Source organism: Mytilus galloprovincialis, chromosome 3 (assembly GCF_965363235.1).
Source record: "Mytilus galloprovincialis chromosome 3, xbMytGall1.hap1.1, whole genome shotgun sequence".
NCBI classification, from domain to species: Eukaryota; Metazoa; Mollusca; class Bivalvia; order Mytilida; family Mytilidae; genus Mytilus; species Mytilus galloprovincialis.
The window spans coordinates 28,073,737-28,090,375 of NC_134840.1; the positions used below are offsets into that span (position 1 = coordinate 28,073,737).

Consider the following 16,639-nt stretch of genomic DNA (forward strand, 5'->3'; position numbering starts at 1 on the left):
CAAAGTCTGATCGTCCAACCTCCATTCTGCTGTAATACAAAGTCTGATCGTCCAACCTCCATTTTGCTGTAATACAAAGTCTGATCGTCCAACCTCCATTCTGCTGTAATACAAAGTCTGATCGTCCAACCTCCATTCTGCTGTAATACAAAGTCTGATCGTCCAACCTCCATTCTGCTGTAATACAAATACGCTAAATGATCCTGATATTATAATGGTTTACTTTCATAAATTGTAACTTGGATGGAGAGTTGTCTCATTCGCACTCATGCCACATCTTCCTATATATATCTACTGATTGATCTGTGTCAAATTGTTGAAATACTTATAAGAATATGTTGTATGATTGACAGTTAGGACACTTTCAATCGGTGGTCTTGGGTATTTTCTGCTCTTAGTCGGGTTGTTGTATCGTTGACACATTTCATGCTAAATATTAGTCATCTGGGACCAATGACTTAATGTAAATACTTAGATTTGCATAAATCTGGATTTTAAATATAAAAACGTTAAGATATTTGAAATATGAAAAAGTAAGTTGTACCGGAGACGAGCAGTTGCTGGACACGTGTACAGTATTTTCATACTGTTTGTCTTTCGGAAAATCAAAAAAATAGTGAACAACACGTTTAAACCACAGTCATTATAAGATTATGGATAACAAAAAAGTTGTTTTTGTATTTTGTAAGCATTAAATCCCCACTTTTAAAGTACACAGAATACTGTCCAAATACAGCGTCTATCGGTCTCATTATAGCTTATAACTATGAGCAAAGCGAATAGTCAGCTATAAAAGTCAATTATACTGCAAAATGTGAAGAAAAAAAATCATTCGAAAAAAAACACCGGCCTCATTTAAACAAAAAACAATAAACTAATAACTAATATAAAATAAAGTAACCAACGACAACATAACATACAGGTTCCTGAATTCAGCCAGGCACATACAGAACCAACGACAACATAACATATAGGTTCCTGACTTCAGCCAGGCACATACAGAACCAACGACAACATAACATATAGGTTCCTGACTTCAGCCGGGCACATACAGAACCAACGACAACATAACATACAGGTTCCTGACTTCAGCCAGGCACATACAGAACCAACGACAACATAACATACAGGTTCCTGACTTCAGCCAGGTACATACAGAACCAACGACAACATAACATACAGGTTCCTGACTTCAGCCAGGCACATACAGAACCAACGACAACATAACATACAGGTTCCTGACTTCAGCCGGGCACATACAGAACCAACGACAACATAACATACAGGTTCCTGACTTCAGCCGGGCACATACAGAACCAACGACAACATAACATACAGGTTCCTAACTTCAGCCGGGCACATACAGAACCAACGACAACATAACATACAGGTTCCTGACTTCAGCCAGGTACATACAGAACCAACGACAACATAACATACAGGTTCCTGACTTCAGCAAGGCACATACAGACCCAACACCAACATTACATACAGGTTCCTGACTTCAGCCGGGCACATACAGAACCAACGACAACATAACATACAGGTTCCTGACTTCAGCCGGGCACATACAGAACCAACGACAACATAACATACAGGCTCCTGACTTCAGCCAGGCACATACAGAACCAACGACAACATAACATACAGGTTCCTGACTTCAGCAAGGCACATACAGACCCAACACCAACATTACATACAGGTTCCTGACTTCAGCCAGGCAGATACAGAACCAACGACAACATAACATACAGGTTCCTGACTTCAGCCGGGCACATACAGAACCAACGACAACATAACATACAGGCTCCTGACTTCAGCAAGGCACATACAGAACCAACGACAACATAACATACAGGTTCCTGACTTCAGCAAGGCACATACAGACCCAACAACAACATTACATACAGGTTCCTGACTTCAGCCAGGCAGATACAGAACCAACGACAACATAACATACAGGTTCCTGACTTCAGCCGGGCACATACAGAACCAACGACAACAAAACATAAAGGTTCCTGGCTTCAGCAAGGCACATACAGAACCAACGACAACATAACATACAGGTTCCTGACTTCAGCCAGGCACACACAACATAACATACAGGTTCCTGACTTCAGTCAGGCACATACAGACTGAGTCGGGGTAAAACAGTTTGTGAACGCTTAACCCTTTCCAAACATGGAACAGTGTTGTAACAGCACAACATAAGGGCATGTCATGTCTGTTATATTTGTTTTTCGTAAAAAAATTTAAATTAGGTCGCTATTTGTCTCAATTGAATTGTTTTATTTTTCTTTAGACGACTTAATACGGTTTTGGTATTTCTAATTGTCGAAGGCCGTATATTTGCCTATAATTGTATACATTCACCTTATTTGAACTTCGGTTGGGAGTTGTCTCATTAGCAAGCATACCACATATCTCTTTTTACATATTTGAAATTCAATTAAAATAGATTGACGTAATAGATCTCCACGGAACAATATATAACTAGCATAAGGAATCAAGACAGAAAGTTCCGCTCTATGAGTATTCGGAGTTACTAAAGTTGAACGCTTGTTACAACTATTACTAGTACTATGGTCTTCTTTAGTACAGTACTTGGTCTTGTTTTGGTCTTGATTTGGTAAAAGGTCTTACACTAGCACTATTAGTAGTTTCTGGTGTGCTGCATTTATTGCTACATAGCGCAAAAGTGAAATTAAAAATAGAGAAATGACAGATTAAATCTAAGGTGAATTTCGTCACTTTTCCCAGTGGATATCACCTATCAACATACATGTATGTTAATTATTGGTGAAATACATTCTTTTACAGACCAATGATGCAGAGATAATATTGCTGAGCATGTTTCATTTATACAAAGCGTCTGAATGATCAAAACAATGCACCATCGTGATCATCACAAAAAAAATAACAATTCAAATTAACCTCGACTATAAATATTCTTCACTCTCTAAAATTTTCATATCAAATTTCTAGTGTTTTTTCTTTATTTTATCGACAAGCTTGAACTTTACATTAAAACTGTCATAACCGAGATTGAAATCTATAAATATGTTCAATTAAAGTAAACATGATGAGATTAATTAAAAGATGAAACCTCTTATTGAACCAAATACTCAGTAGAAGTATTAAGCCAATAGATCTTTCAAACGTTTTGATGTTTTCAACACGAAGCAGTTGCTTCTTTGCGATTTATACAACCGTGGTTAATCCCCTCATACTGACTTAGGCCAACAAGTAAATCAATGCAAATCATTTAAAACAAGTAGGGGATATAACTGGACACAACACGTTCAAGCAACGATTTCAAAAAGTCAAAGATTGTCTCCTCGTACTTTAATGTAAAAAAAGTAAGAACAGAAAAACAACTTAGGCAGACTGTTCTTGTAAAAATGAAGAATATTATGCTGTTTACAGTTAAAATATTAAATGTTACATCGCTCTTGCCACTATTCAATAGTTCATGTTACAAAATAAAAGACAGAAAAACGCATGAAGTTTTTTGACGTGTTGTTTCATTTTTTATAGCACTGGGTCGATATCTCTGCTGATGGACTATCAGTTTCCGAGGGAACAATCAGCTCAGTATATATATATATGGGTTTATGACAGTATTCTAAAATTATCCGTTCATATTATTGAACTTATTTTAAGAATCTAAGTTTTCAACTCCCACAGGCAAGGTTGACTTTAGATGGATTAGGTTACTTTATAGGCATTTTTTTCTCATACAACTCTTCAACTGTTTCGTTCCCTATACACCCTCGGCTTTCAAATATTCGGCTTTGAGCTTTCCTGATGAAGGTAAATCCAGAAAAGCTCGTCGTACGCATTTAATTATTCAATTGCTTGTTTTCATTTTTTATCTTTTAGATTCTTATCGACGTGAGTGATTCTTGCTTAAAATGATATACGTATGTTCCACTAACATGGTATCATATTTAAGATAAGTTTCTTGTACACAAATTTAGTTTACTCATGGTGAATACAATAAATTGAAAATATCATTGCAAGTTGAACTATCTGTGACACCGCCAAACATCCTTTAAGTGTGTAAATTAGCAGTGAAATATATTTTTGGGAGTTTGTCAGTTTTTCTATCAGATAATACTTGGTATAACATCGTTAATACATTGTTTCAATACATTACATACATGTTTGAGATTTGATACTTTATTTGAAATATAATCTAGTAAAGTTTATGTTACTTTATTCGTTTTGTTCGGCAAGTTTGGCGTTCAAACATTGTAGTTCACAATCTGTTACCATGGTAATAATATTTTGTTTTTGTTGTATTCAAGATATCAAAAATGACATATGATAGTAGCACTAAAGTCATTTGAAATCAGAAAATACAACTTGATTACAATTATTATTTACATATCCATGGCAAATAAATATTAGTCCGCTTCGTGATGATTTCAATGTTTCGTGCACTTGCAACATTGTGTTCGATCTCGAAATTGGTAGACAAAAATAAACCCTTTTCATTCATATGAGTTTGCATTTATTTTAAGCTTAATTGATACACTGCTTTGAAAAGTAATGTGTTTTGAAAAAAAAACATAAAAAACAATGGTAACTCATTTTCCAAGGTACTTAAAATAATTTCAAGATAAAAATAACTAATTGAAAATTTATAGGTTTCTAAAATCTTGAAATTTTACACGACACCGAAATAAGTTGTATTTTCTATTTCTTCATCTGAAAGCACTGACACTTAACCATGTGAAAATTTGAAGTTACATTTAATTGTCTCGTATTGATAGATTAATCTTATGGGTTAAAAATTTGGATATTATATTATAGAATTGCAAAAAAGGAAGAAGCAACACTTTTTATCTATCGATATGTGAACACGAAAACAAACGTACTATGCATTTGTTATCAAATTTAATACAAAATCGAGTGGTCTTCCTTTAACAAGAAATATAATCAAAAGTGCTCTGTATTAGAAAAGAAAATAATACTTTCCAGCGTTGCGATCAGTATAAATGTTTTCTCGGTATGCAATCGTTAATTTGCAGTAGTTTGATGTTGAACTGTACCATCAGGGGACTGATTGGATGACATCTTTGGGATGGTTTTGTGTGGAAGTTTCACTTTCCCTAGCCGTCGTTTGTTGGAGTAAGCTAATGGACGTCCATTTGCAGCAAGTAATTCTGACTGAAGTACAGAATGCAACTTAAAGTCTGCAAAGGATCATTTGTTGAAAACATGAATAAGTTATGTAATACACATCTTGAGGAATTCCAGAAAGGAATACCGCTGAAAACAACCAAAAAGTGCTGTTAGATAAGCAGATGGCAAGAATGGACGAATCAATGAATGACAGTCACACATGATTCAGCTTATCCCCTTGTTTTTATTGCAGTATAAACTATAAATACACATTTCATATCAGTGGATACTGGTGACGTAACTACATATTACTGTCATATAGACCTTGACTTAAGCAATATTTAAAACAAATGATGTATGTGACAATAACGTGTTTAAATCTACTACGTAATACTAGTAAGTCATTTTCACAGTCAAAATCATTGCCGACACATTTTTATAATTACCCTACTATTTTTGATGGTCGTCTTTAAATAAATTTAAGTGCTGAATGTCATGGTTAGTCATGCAGGTTATTTTCATCTCAAGATTTTTTAATGTTGATTTATGTCTAATATGTTGCGTTATCACCTAGATATAAGGAATAAAAAATGTAAGCATCGCGTAGTAGAATATTCAAACTATTTCATTTCAGTTTATTGTACCGCATTGCAAATTTTCCAAAATATACCATACCATATTCAACCAGATTGTTTATCTTCCAATTACCATGAAAATGTGATTTTCTATTATGTCTTACCTTCAAGTTGTGATCCTTAAGAAAACAAATTATTTTTGAATCTGTCATAGTTTTCAAATCCTTTAACCATCCATATCATCTATCGGTACGGGTGATACATTATATTAGAATATGTGTTCCTGATGACCATTAAAATAATTGTTTTAACAATCTTGAACTGCAGATTATTGTCAACATTTGCCGATTGCAATTACAATGCGATGGATTTTTTAATCGTGTGCAGCAGATGCTTACTGTGGTACTAAATTCATCTGCTGTACTCATAGCCGGTAAAATGGTGTGCCTTTTAAATGATTTCTTCTTCTTAAACTATGAAATTGTTGCTTTTCTTCTAGTTAGGGAACCCCGAATTCAAAGGCTACAGACATATGCTTTTGTTACTGCTGCAGAATTAGGACTTGTGATTACGTAAGCTTTGCAAAATGTTTTTAGTTAGTCGATTTTCAAAATGCAAATTGTGAATTTGTCTTTGTCCACCATTTAACATTATGTTTTGCTTTTAACTAAATACCAAAATACTTTTATAGAGAATTTACTGATAACTCTAAGCCCGGGGATAATTTATAATATTCTGGCCTTAAGGGCTGAAAGGACAATTATAATTGTCTCGTGTGATTTCAAATTGGTACCGTTAGTTGTTATTTGTCTGATTTCAATCAAAACATACTTTAATTTTCAACTATAAGAGAGCAAGTTCTTTTCGTAAGGTCTCCATTTAATTTTATTAATATGTTACATCACTCTCGTCCCTTTTGTATAAGTAGCTCATGTGACAAAATCAAACAGTTTATTGAAGAAAAGCGCATCGGACGTATGAAATGATCTAACTTGTTGTTTTCATTATTTTACAGCCCTAGGGCCGATATCTATGCTTGTTGACTATCTTTTTATGTTGGCTATTTTAAGGTCATATTTTGTCATAAAGCGCTTCAACTAATTAAGTTTATCATATTACATGTAGGATAAACCGGTTTTATAAAAGTAGAATTCCGTTTTTCCCGGAATCATCCTAATTGATTCCGAATTTAGTCACTTTTCATAATACGTCATTTCGTGACGTTATTCATGCGTTGTCAACCAAGTGCAAAGGCTGCCAGCATAGTTAGCTTAAATCCCACCCACCTCCCCATTCACCCCCCCCCCCCCAAAAAAAAAATAAAGATATAATTCTGTTGTTGTGTTGTTCAAATTTTTCAGGTTTTGAAGTAAACGGATGCAGTAATCTTACAGAGATGTAATATATTTGTGATATAGACGTACTGTCAATGGATCTAACATTACAGAATGACAAGAACAAGAGATATTGCCAGTGAATGATCGTTTATTTCGATAGAAGATGGAACCGAGAAGCCAAAGAGAAAATATTTCCATCTTCCAACATTGAGACGGCAGTTAATTGATTCGAACACATTTTTAATTAATACATTTTCCTTTATATTTATGCTTGTTGACTATCTTTTTTATATTGGCTATTTTAAGGTCATATTTTGTCATATAAAACTTCAACTAATTCGGTTCTTATATATTTTCGGTTAACATGTTATCTTATCGACATGAGTGGTCCTTTCTTAAAATGATCTACGTATGTATGGCCCTCCCCTTTATGGTATCATTTTTAGAATAAGTTTCCGTGCACGCATATAGTTTAGTTAGAATAACACATGGTTAATACAATAAACAAGAATATAACTGCAAGTTTAATTTTCTGTGATACCTACCAAACATTCTTTAAGTATATCAATTCGAAGTAATATATCTTTGGGACTTTGTCAGTCTTGCTATTCCATTATACTTCAATACATTGCATATGTTTAATATTGATAGGTTTTACTTCATTTAGATATAATCTTATTTTATTTTAAAATGTTCGCTTTGTGTGGCAAGTATGGCTTTAAAACATTGTAGATGACAAGATGTTACCAGGGTAATAATATTTTTTGTTTTTAAAAAAAATAAAACATGATATCAGCAATAACGTTATTTAAATAAAAAAAGACGACTGCATTACAAATATTGTTTGCATAATTATTCATGGCAAATAAATATCCTTCTATTTCGTGGTGATTTAAACGTTGTGTTCCATCTCAAATTGAAATAAAAAAAATAAACCCTTCTCCTTAATACGATTTTGCATTCATTTTAACCTTATTGATAATGTTTTGTGAATGATGTGTTTTGATAAAAAAAAACAACAAAAAAAAACACGTTTACCTATTTTCCAAGGTATTTAAAAAGATTAAAAAGATTTCAAAATACCCGAAATTATATTTTGTTTTATCACTATTGTATAAAACTACTGTTTGAAAATTTATAGGTTTCTCACGTCTTCACTTTTACATGACATCAAAATATTTCCGGAAATAAGTTTTGTTTGCTTTGACTTCATCTGAAAGCACTGATTATTAAGCATGGTAAAATTTGTAGTTTATACATTAATTTGTCTCGTAGTGCTTAATTAATTTCCAATTGGGTTGAAAATTTGATATTCTATTAAGGAATTGCTAAAAAGGAAAGTAGCAACACTTTATCTTGTATATCTATCTATATGTTAAACGTTCACAAACTTACGGTACATTGTAAATTAACAAACTCGAGTGGTCTTCCTTTAACAAGTGTTATGTTTCACTTTTAGGAATTAGTGAAGATAATTATATTTTCATGGGTTTCGCTTAGTATACCGGGAAAATTTTGTATTCTCGGTTTGAATCATTAATTGTCGGTAGGCCAATGCTGAACTGTCCAATCAGGAGGCTGATTTTATGTCATCTTTAAGGTGGGTTTGTGTGGAGTTTCACTTTCTAGCCGTCGTTTTACCGAGTGAACTAAATTAACGGACTCCATTTTTCAGCAAGCAATTCAAACAGAAGAACAGAAGGCTGCACAATCTACAAAGGAACAGAAAAGTAATTCAAGAAAACCAAAAACTGCTTTCAGATACGCAGATAGTAAGAATAGATGAATGCATAATACAATATACGATATTAAAATGGCAATGCATGCAATGGCGTTGTCAGTTTATTTCCGATTTATAAGTTTGACTGTCCCTTTGGTATCTTTCGCCCCTAATTCATGCAATTAATGGACTTAAAGACTCCACAAATAACACTTTCGTTAAATCGATTCTTTAAGCTTCTAAAAAGACAGAATATAAAGATCCGATTTTCTCCTTGAACTTTAATTGAACTTTGTGACATGCTAGAAGATTCTACGGATTTATACTTGTTATACATGTTATAAGGGATCTTGCAATGATGATTTTGATTTTTTCATGTTGTGTTAGATATAATAAGGTTTTTATAACTATATCTTTGTATGAAAAGACTCTTCCGGTTCTTTCTAGAAATACAAATACTGAAATATGAGTAGATACCAGAAAGAAGTGAGAGAAGATACTAAAAGGGCAATCACAAATTGTAAAAAAAACAGACAAAGCCATGACAAATAAAGGGAGAAAGACAAACTAAAGATTGATCAACACTAAATACTGAGAAGATTGTTAGAAATCTTATTAATTAAACAACTACGATGGAGGATTGTCTAGGTGGCAATCATACCAGATCGTCTAACTTTTATACGAAAATATGCATGTGCTACCGTTCAACTATCGCCTCCAGCACGACAAGGACTCAAAAACATCACCATTCTATACAAATGCTAAATTAGGACCGGGGAAGCTGAGGCTTAATTTTTCAGCCGTACTACATACAATTATGAAGTCATAATAACTTTTCCGAAAATTCATATATTTGGTTCATGCTATAATTCAGTTATTGCTTTTGTATTTCTAAATTTGTGAAATTATGCAACATCCACATTACATATTAGTGAATGTTGGTGACGTAACTACATGTAAACAATAACTTACTTAATATTCAAATGATTTATTCTACAAGAACATGTTTAAATCTACTACGTAATAAGACCAGTCATTCCAAAAACTTTAATAATTATCCTGCTATTTTTGATAAGCGTCATAACATGTAAACTTAAAGTTTAAGTACAAGATTTTTAAAAAATTCATGCTTAATCATACATGTCATGCTTAATCATACATGTTTGTTTTTTAGCTAAAAAATATTTTGATGATGTATTGTTTTGTTTCTAATATGTCTCGTTCTCACATAGATATTACGCATCACCGTAGTCAAGAGTTGTGTTGCATATTCATAATATTTCAATTTATTATACCGAATGTACCACATAGCAAATTTACCTAAATGGCCAAACATAACTAACCAGATTTTTTCTTCCAATAAACACGAACATGTCATTTTCTGGAACGACGTTCCTTCAAGTTGTCATCCTAAAGAGTATTCATTAATATTTAGTCTTAGATAGAAGCTTTTTTTCATTAGTTTTTATAGGCTTTGAACTAGATGTCAGCAACTGAAAGTACTCTCAGATCTGTACTTTATGGTTTTGTTGGATGTATTTCTATTTGTATCCATTTGATGTGTATGTGTCTTTCCCAAGTGAGGAGCCTGGAGTTCAGTCGTTGTAGCGTGTTGCTGAGCTACATTTTTGTTTTCGTAAACTGTTTTGTTGTAAATTAGGCTGTTTGCTTTCTCAATTGAAATGATTCATATTTTAATGTCGGGGCCTTTTATTGTCGCCCATATAGTATGGATTTTCTCCCTGTGGAAGGCCATATACGGTTTCCTATGATTGCTTAAATCTACTTCTTTTCTACTTTGGTGGATAGTTGTCTCGTTTTGCAAATACACTGCATCTACTGATTTTATTCATAATCAATCTGTCATCGTTTTCTTACACATGCAGTTACCTATATCGATACCAGTGGCGGATCCAGAAATTTTCATAAGTGGGGGCCCACTGACTGACCTAAGAGGGGGCCCGCTCCAGTCACGCTTCAGTGATTCCCTATATAAGCAACCAAATGTTTTCCATAAAAGGGGGGCCGGCCTCCCTGACCCCCCCCTAAATCCGCCTTTGGATACAATAACATCTGTGTTGCCGACTGCCATTAACACAATTGATTTAGCTATCGTTTACTGCAGATTATTGTCAACGTTTCCTAATGCGATCACAAGACAATGAATTTAGCAATCGTGTCCAGCAGATTTCAACTGTGTTAATTATTTCATCTGCAGTGCCCATAGCAGGAAATGTGGTGTCTTTAAAATAATTTGTTTTTCCGAATTAAATCTATGAAATCGGTGCTTTTCTTTTGGCTAGTGAATCCCGATTTCAAAGGCAACAGCTTTATGATTTTTGTTGTTACTGATGCAGAATGTGGACTTGAACTTACGAAACCTTGTCAAAATGTTTTTTGTAAGTCGATCTTCAATCTGATAATTGTTGATTTGACTATTTCCACTATTTTACATTAGTGCTTAAAATAAAATACCAAAAGACTTCAGTACGGATTTTCTAATAACTCTGGACCCCGGAAATAAAGATATTTTGGCCTGGAGTACTGAATGATATTAATTGTCAAAATGGGTCTCGGTTGCTTTCAAATTACTATCGTTAGTTGTTATTGGCCTGGTTCCAATTTAAATGTACTTTAAATGCCAACTGTAAATTAAAAAGTTCTTCAAGTTTTTTTTTTGTTTTGTTTTTGTTTTAAGTTCTACCTATTCATTTTATTTAGATAATGCGTTTGATGCGATGAAATGATACAGTATATTAGAACAAGTCTTGGTCTTGAAAAAACAAATTACGGACTACTGATGTGATGATACCCTCGGCAACTGGTAGTCCACCAGCAGCGGTATCTATCAAGGGCTGTACAAATTAATGCAAACAACATTTATATAATTTCTAAATATTTAATTTTTGCGCATGGACTAAAACAGTTTGTACAATTAGAATCAGTTATAACAGCAATTGTCAGGGATATTCTATCATAGACAAGTTCTAAACCGTTCTACAATAGAACCGTTAGCATATTATGATATATCTGTCCAAAGACTATTCTTAATAACCGTTCAAAATGAAGCAATAAGAGCTGTCTGTACGTGATTTAGGACAGAGACCCAGATTTTCCCTGCAAGTCAAATTTTAAAGTAAAATGGTTGCAACGTAAAAATAATATCAATCGTAGATGGGTGTTTCAGTTATGTGATTTCACAATGTGTGTTATTTATTTTCAATCTAAAACATTTTTATTTTTACATTATAAGTACTTAAGTAATGAAATATACTTCAAATATTTTCGTACTTATTTTTAGAAAAAAATATATAGATACACTGGTTTTGAAAACAGGAGCATATTGTGAGTGTTTAATATTGGTAAACATTTGGATTATACAGTGAATATATCATTTTCTCACAAAAAAATATAATCAGGTTTACCAGACATAAAACAGTCTAATGTTATGGTACACCTGTGATTAACAATTATCATGTACAGAATTTTTTGCACGTGCCAATTGTTACAACACGGTACAAAAAGATAAAACATTAGTCTAAAAAATATATAGAAATAACAATTTATAGAAAATAACAATACTAAATACATAAACGATATTCCAGAATAGATTGATTGATAAAATAAAAAAAAAGACAATTATACATATAAACCGGGATATTCAAATAATTTATTCAGTTCTGCACTGTAATGGGCAATAACAACAATAAACATATATGGAAATCTCATAATAATTTAATGATTTAAGAAAGAATTAAACAAACACGCAATAACTGCAAATTGTGTGTAAACAATTTGTTATAAGTTTATATACAATTCATTTTTATCACCTGATCAAACGAATATGTTTCATTTTGGATTTCAAGACAAGAACATATATTATACAATAGCATTTAATGTTATGATAAAACGTCTATTTCATACACTTGTTTAATTTTTTGGCTTTCCCTTTCCCTTTGATTTCCTTTTAAAGGCACCTTTTGCCCTTTTTCCTTTTCTGAATTTACCTTTTGAACCTTTCGGGGCTCGACGTGACTTAAGTCTTTTGATTTTATTGTTTACACGAAAAGCTTGATTATCAACACCAGCTGTCTGTTGATTAAGGCCAACCTTTTCTAAATTTTCCAGTTTCCTTAATTGATTTTCTATTTTCTGTTGTATTCTCGCTTTTTGTTTTTGTTGCCGTAATGCTAATTTTTCAGCAATTGTTTTTTTATTTCTTTCTTGTCTTTGTTGTTTGCGAAGTTGTTTTCTTTCTTGTTGTTGTATCTGTCGCAGTTGTTGACGTTCTAATTGTTTAGATTTTCGTTGCTGCTGTTGCATTTTTCTCCTTTCCTTGTTCTGTGCTTTGCGTTGCTGTTGTTTCAGTTGTCTCTGTTGTTTTTTTGTGTTTTTATTTTCCTGTCCTATTGAAGTAGATATATCAGGAGGCGACGAACGACTGGAGCTTGTTTCGATGCGAGGTAAAACATCATGTGAAGGAACTTTTTCGAAAATATTTTCATGTTCTGGATTTACAGCGAATGGATCTTTGTCGGTTGGTTTTTGATGTATAACATTATTTGTTCCCTGTGCCATATCTTTTGCAATCATAAAGTCGATCAGATCAGCATGAGTAGGATTGTTTGGTGAAAGTAAATTAGGATTTACTGCTGCTGGATTATCCGGAGACATTAATCTAGGGTTCACACCAATATCATTCCTTAACCTTGTTGCATCCTGATCGAACATTCCAACAGAACTTGTGGGGTTTGATAGATCCAAGATTTCATGTAAAGGTTTATTTACATTATTCATATTAGACAAATTATTAAAGGAAGCTTTTGGGTCTTTTTGTTGAGCGATTTTAGTATCCGTTTGAACAGCTGCACTTATCTCCTGTGTGATCTGTCCAACATTTTCTACAACCTGAACACTGTCCATCGGTATACCTTCGCCGAGCTGAAAGGTGGGAATATCTCCCCCAGTCTGAGGAAAATTGTTCATATTACTTGACGACATGAGAGATTCCCAGTTGAAAAATGGAGTCTCTGACTGAGAAAATGTACCAGAAGCTAATGGGTCAATCCAAAGAGGCGGGTGATCCAAAGACGTAGCTTCTATTCTTGTACTGTCGCTGTTTGGAGGGGATGGTATAGGAGCATCGAGGGGTTGAATGTTTGCAGCTGAAAGTAAAAGTTCAATTTAGATGCTTCATCGTTATATTTGTAAGTTTTCGGCGAAAACATAATTACAGATGTTGCATTCCTGTATGTTAAAACTTTTTCATTTTTTCATTTCTAAAGACGCGAGATATAGTAAAACTATTAGAAACTAAAGTACATTCAACTCTTTTCTAACGCCGGACCAGGTCTTGAACACTTATTTTCAGTTTTGATATTTTCAATATATCATTGTTGTATTGCGCTAACAAGAAAATCAATACTGTTTTTGTTTTTTTCTGCCTGGAAAATTTTGTCGCATAAGCGAGACATAGCGATCCTTCATTTTGTCTTCGGCGGCATCAAAATTTAAGTTCACTTTATTGTTCATGTTTTTAAGTGATCACTTACCTTGTCAACCCTACGAGGACATTTGTGATCAGAAGACAGTATCTAGAGTAAATTTTTGAGAAAATGAATTTGTATCATGCTTCGGTATTTTCATGATAAACTGACTTAGTTTATTTTGCAGGGAACAAACGTACATACATGCTTTTTTTCTGTTTTATGTCTTGTGTTGATCATGTGTATGTTTATCGTTTAAAAGCTCTTCAAAGATTTGGTTGTATTTTTATGTGCATACCCGACTTTGAACACATCTTTTTTGATGCTTTATACCTACAGTCCGGGATTACATGACTTAGTCATCAATTACGTTACTTTCAATGAAAGTTTTAAAACTTGGAAATAAGTTCCTTCGAAAATAAACCTCGCCGACTATAAGTTTATGCAAACATCTAAGTCAGTTGGTCTTTTGTAGATAATTGTCTGATTGGTTTTTATGCCACACACCTTTATATGGTATCAATTTTGTCGATGAACATTACTATTTTACTCTTAACAACAGCGATCGCAGGCGAGACAGATGATCCCGCAGAACCCTTTATGAATTTGATCTACATATACAAATCTCCTAATAGTTTTTAATTATTTTAAGCTCAAACCGTTTTAGTTGAAATGACTGACATTTCAATATGAATACTTACTGATTCAATTGTAAATGACTTACCTAATGTTGGAAGGAAGGTGATTATATACACAAACGGAACAATCATTATTTCTGAAATGATAAAAAACATTTATATCAGAATATTTGAAATAAAATTGGATGTTATAAATAAGAAGAAAGAAAAGAAGTCTTTTATTAAGGCAGTTGTAATCGTAGTTCTGTGTGCGTTTGATTCTCACCGAGTCTGTAAAATTGTAGTTAAATTTACCTTAATCATTCCGGAAACTTTAAAATGAATCGGTATCATTCTATTTCTGAAGGTAATTGACAATCTAAGATTATCTCAATTGAGCAATTGCTTGCTTTTAAGTGCCTGAAATTCTACATAAAGCCGTATTCCTTTGAGAATGGCCCATCTCTTCTATACATAGCATGATTAATCAAAATATTATAAAAGTAAACATAGCATAATTCTTCAAATTTAATATGTGTCATTTCAATGACTGTGAGTGTTAATATTTTGTTACAGTACAAAAATGTAGTTATGATTCCATTTCCTGTAGTCTGATGTAGCAGAAATATTTTTAATGGAAATTTAAAAAGATTCAAATGTCGTCACTCCCAAAATGAAAAAGGATATCTTTGATTTACCAAAATTCTGTTGGAAGTAAATCTACATATTGGCCCTCGGATAATAAATCATTCATGCTATTTCAGAGTCGTCCTTCGATGCAAAAACATGTATAATTTTTTTCTTCAATATGTAGCGCTTAATAACATGAAATATGTTGAGTAGTTGAAATGTGAATTTAAGAGTATGCTATGGATTTTTAAGATTCAATTTCTACTAGTATTTGACAATTTTGAGATTTGGACCCTTGGATTAATATTAATAACAAGTAAATAGGCCTTGCATCCTTTCTTTTTGTCTATACGGTAACGAGACATTATTAAGAAAAATAAAGGGGGGGCATAGAAATTATTACTGCACCAATTCGAACAATAAAGCATAAAAAAACGAAAAGAACAATTTTAAAGGCAAAGATATAGATTTAAAGTTCGACTTAAAAACGACCTTTCAACATATGTTGGTGTAGAATAAAGACACATAACCATAGTGTTGCATAGTTGTTTTCTCTGTTCCATAGTCTATCGACAGACGGATTTCTGTTCCATAGTCTATCGACAGACGGATTTCTGTTCCATAGTCTATCGACAGACGGATTTCTGTTCTATAGTCTATCAACAGACGGATTTCGTAAATCAATCATAAGTTTGTAGAGTCAAAGATCTTTTCAACAGATTTATGCTAGCTTTATTGTATATAAATATACTTTTATTTCTATTAGACTTTTAATATTTTAATTACTTACCTCGCTTCATAGTTTTGAATTTGAAATTCCAAATATATTTTTGAAAATTTAAATTTTCTATAACCTTTTCTCTTATTATATACAATCAAAAACACAAAATCGGATATAAGGAAATAGAATGTTTACTTATGACGTAAAAAGGTGTCGTACTTGCATGCATTTTAACCGTCATAACTGAGAGAACACAAAAGTGCCGAAGGCATTAATTGTTTATAACATTGATTGATAGGAACAAGGGAAATTTGAAGATTTCATACAAGTCATTGTCGTGAGATGAATTTCCACTAAATTTCACGTCCATTATCACGTAAAATTGCTACATCATAATAAAATACTGTTCTAAAATTTGTTTCA

At 32.9% G+C, this 16,639-nt stretch overlaps 1 protein-coding gene across 1 annotated transcript; it reads right to left on the minus strand.

The window, feature by feature from the left end:
- Window positions 1–11,641: 11,641 nt before the first annotated feature.
- LOC143067606 (uncharacterized) lies at window positions 11,642–16,431 on the minus strand. The gene is made up of 3 exons (XM_076240973.1): window positions 16,286–16,431; window positions 14,973–15,023; window positions 11,642–13,927 (listed from the first exon to the last, which is right to left on the minus strand). The coding sequence occupies exons 1-3, from the start codon at window positions 16,293–16,295 to the stop codon at window positions 12,693–12,695; spliced, it is 1,296 nt and encodes a 431-aa protein (XP_076097088.1). The 5' UTR covers window positions 16,296–16,431; the 3' UTR covers window positions 11,642–12,692.
- Window positions 16,432–16,639: the final 208 nt, after the last annotated feature.

Coding starts and splice junctions, on each gene's coding strand:
- LOC143067606 (XM_076240973.1), bottom strand. Junction 13,928..14,972: donor CACCTTCCTTCCAACATTAG/GTAAGTCATTTA, acceptor TTTTACTTTCAG/CTGCAAACATTCAACCCCTC.